Below are 2,948 nucleotides of genomic sequence, written 5' to 3'. Positions count from 1 at the left end.
AGACACTGCCTCCACCTCCTCATCCCCCTCCCCTTTCCTCTCCTTTGATTCAATGTAATCTTCCTCAGCAGCGAAAAATTCCTCCTTGAAATTCATATGGCTGTTGAAGCGGTGACGGCGGCGACGGTCTGAGGGAACCGCTAACGGCTCAACGGATTCCTCAACCGCCTCGAGGATTTGATGTATTAGATTACGATTAGGCGATGCGTCCCACCGAGCCCAAAAGCTCTTGTAACATCCGAAGCAATCGCAGCCGAGTTCTGGTGAGTGATGCTGGTTGTTCTTCTTTCCGGCGATCGCACCGAACAGAAGGTAGGCGAGCACCTCTTTGTCCTCCGGCAAGAGCGCTGCTGTTAGGGTGGGGATGGCTGCCGGGAGAAGGGAGAGGAGATTGCTTGGGGATGAAGGTGGAGGTGAAGGGTGGATCTTCTTTCCCATTCCGCTGTACAGCTTCATCATATCTATCTATCTCTGATATTTAGTGGGTACTTAACACTTCTTATACATCTGAGATTTATAAAACATAGGAATTGACTGAACCACTCAATTCCTATGTTTTTACTTATCTAACACTTAAATTTTAATTCTTGCATATGTCAAATAATTTATGAGTTGATTATGGAATGGGACAAAAGATTAAATCTTTTTTTAAGTTTTTTTTTAATATTACGTAAAATATAATTAATTTTGATAGTAAAATTTTTTTGTGAGATCCTAATCTTATATATATATATATTTTCTCGAAGCTTAAAAAAATTCTATAAATGCGTAATATGCATGTAAATGATCCTTAAGAACCTACTAACGCAACATAAATTTCAATCCCAAATATAATACAAAGTCAATAAACTAAGAAAATTCGCACGAACCAGAATCTTTGACAGATTAAGCCAAGCTCCCCTAATCTCGGAGAGACCAACGCGGTGCTGTAGCTAAACCGATTAGTCCAGCACATGGGTGTCGGTCCAGCAGGGAGGCTGAACCAACCAACCTTCTATTGACACAGGAGTTTTTGCCCCTCCCCTCTCCCACCTTTATGTTTCACTCCCTTCCAAAATGAGGCTCGCCTTCTCATTGTATTGCTTGTCTCATCTATCCCCTTTTCTTTTTCTTTCCAATTCCTATTTCTTCCTAATTTGTTTTAAGGTTAGTTTTTTTTTATCATTCAAGATTTCAGTTTGTTGCATATGTGGTGTACTTCCCTTTCGACGGTTGTATCTAACTGCAACGAGGTGCTTTGGTTGTAAATAGTCAGAGGTGGTGATCGTCTCTAATAATTCGGGAGGTGCTTTGGCTGTAACTTAACCTCATGGGATACTTATATTCCCCGAAGTACCTACACTATCCTTCGCATTCCTGGTTGCCTCCTGTCATCTAGTCGTAGTTGCGCACCTTCTATGCTACTGTTTGCCACCTACAGTAGCAATCCTACCGCCACCATCTCATCACATGCCTTCCAACTTGTGTCAATTCTGTCAGGTGCTGTCCCGATCACCAGTGACTTCTTGCAGGTCATTGTTTTCTCTCTAGGCGTTGTTCCAATCACTGCCGCCCAATTTTTTATTGTTGTCCATCGTCCCCTGCACATCCTAGTAGACCGCTTATCATCCTTGCTCCCACAAGCAGGTTGTCGACCATCCTTGTCCTTTCCATGGGTTGTTAACCACATGCTGCCCCTTCAGCACCGCCTTGACCTACTACCTGCTACCGAACAACGTACAACAACTTCGTTTTGGCCTACAAATTCTACTGTTCTCCTTTAGATGAGGATGTTTCTGCCTTTTATGTTATTTTTCTTTTCTTATTTGGTCATCGTTATTGTTGATTGTTGTTTGCCTGTTCTTGTGTTGTTGTTTTCAGTTGAAGAGTTGTCTTGTACTTTCTTTGAAAGTCAATAATATTATTTGTCACTTGGTCGTAATTCAGGTTAACTCCGGTATCTGAGCAGCTTTTGTTTGCTCAGCGATACTAAGCTATTGGGCAGAGAATGAATTATTGTAACCCAAAAGATAGCTCACTCTATAATAAGGAGAGTTGAAGGGATGATTTAGATTTTTTTGTGATATGATTATCTCTCGATCTCTGATAAGAAGCCTCTAAGGAGGCTTGTTGAATGGCTAATAGTATTAAGGAGCTGAGTTTTTTCTTCGAGTTGGGACTCAAACCATTTGGGCATTTTTTGTCATACAGACTCTGTCTTGGATGGTCACATATGATTGGCGTTGGTTTTAGCTTTGGCTTTCAATTTAGTTTGGACTACTATGTCCGATTGGATAAATGAGCATTTCATTCTTTTGCTGGTATGCCCTCCTTAGTTGTATTTTTCAGTCTCTTGGAACGTTTCTTCTTATAGAGATTTGTGCTGGTGCATTCCGAATGTATACCATGAGTCTATTTGAGGCAGCTGCAGCCTTATTCATCTCTTGGAGATGTCCATACCTTAGCATTAAAAATGAAGAGATAACAGAAGCAGGGCACGCAATCACCACCAGCTAAATTGTCACCCACGGTTTAAGACATCAAGATATGCACACCTTACATAGTTGAGAAAGCTGATTCGAATAAGGATATAGACACCTCAAGTGAGATGAAATTTAGAAGAGTAGCACACTTGCTACAATCCCCAACAAAAAATGTTTTAAATGCCTCAAGTTTAGGCATATTGCCTCCAGCTGCTCGACAAGCCAAGTTGTATCTTTTACCGAGTAAGGCATTGCGAAGGAGGTTAGCGATGAAGATAAAGCTGAGGAACAAGGGGTGATATTCCATCAGCCACCAGATGAAGGAAAAGCACTTGCCGTTCGACGAATCTTGCATTCTAAGGATACAAGGGATCCGTTGTGGATTCTCCACAATATCTTCTACACCTGTTGCACAATGAGGAGAGAGATTTGCAGTCTCATCATTGATAAGGGGAGTGTTGACCTCACTTTTAGTTGAGGTCTAGA

The 2,948-nt window shown here is 41.6% G+C and overlaps 1 protein-coding gene across 1 annotated transcript; it reads right to left on the bottom strand.

Annotated features, from left to right (window-relative positions):
- Window positions 1-9: 9 nt before the first annotated feature.
- LOC110036443 lies at window positions 10-456 on the bottom strand (the record flags this gene model as incomplete). The annotated part of the gene is made up of 1 exon (XM_020740890.1): window positions 10-456. A coding segment is annotated over exon 1 (447 nt), but the record flags the coding sequence as incomplete, so codon positions are not given.
- Window positions 457-2,948: the final 2,492 nt, after the last annotated feature.

This window comes from Phalaenopsis equestris, unplaced genomic scaffold (genome assembly GCF_001263595.1).
Source record: "Phalaenopsis equestris unplaced genomic scaffold, ASM126359v1 Scaffold206604, whole genome shotgun sequence".
NCBI lineage: Eukaryota > Viridiplantae > Streptophyta > Magnoliopsida > Asparagales > Orchidaceae > Phalaenopsis > Phalaenopsis equestris.
The sequence above is the reverse complement of the archived record's forward strand: the minus strand, read 5'-3'. Positions and strand labels throughout refer to the sequence as shown.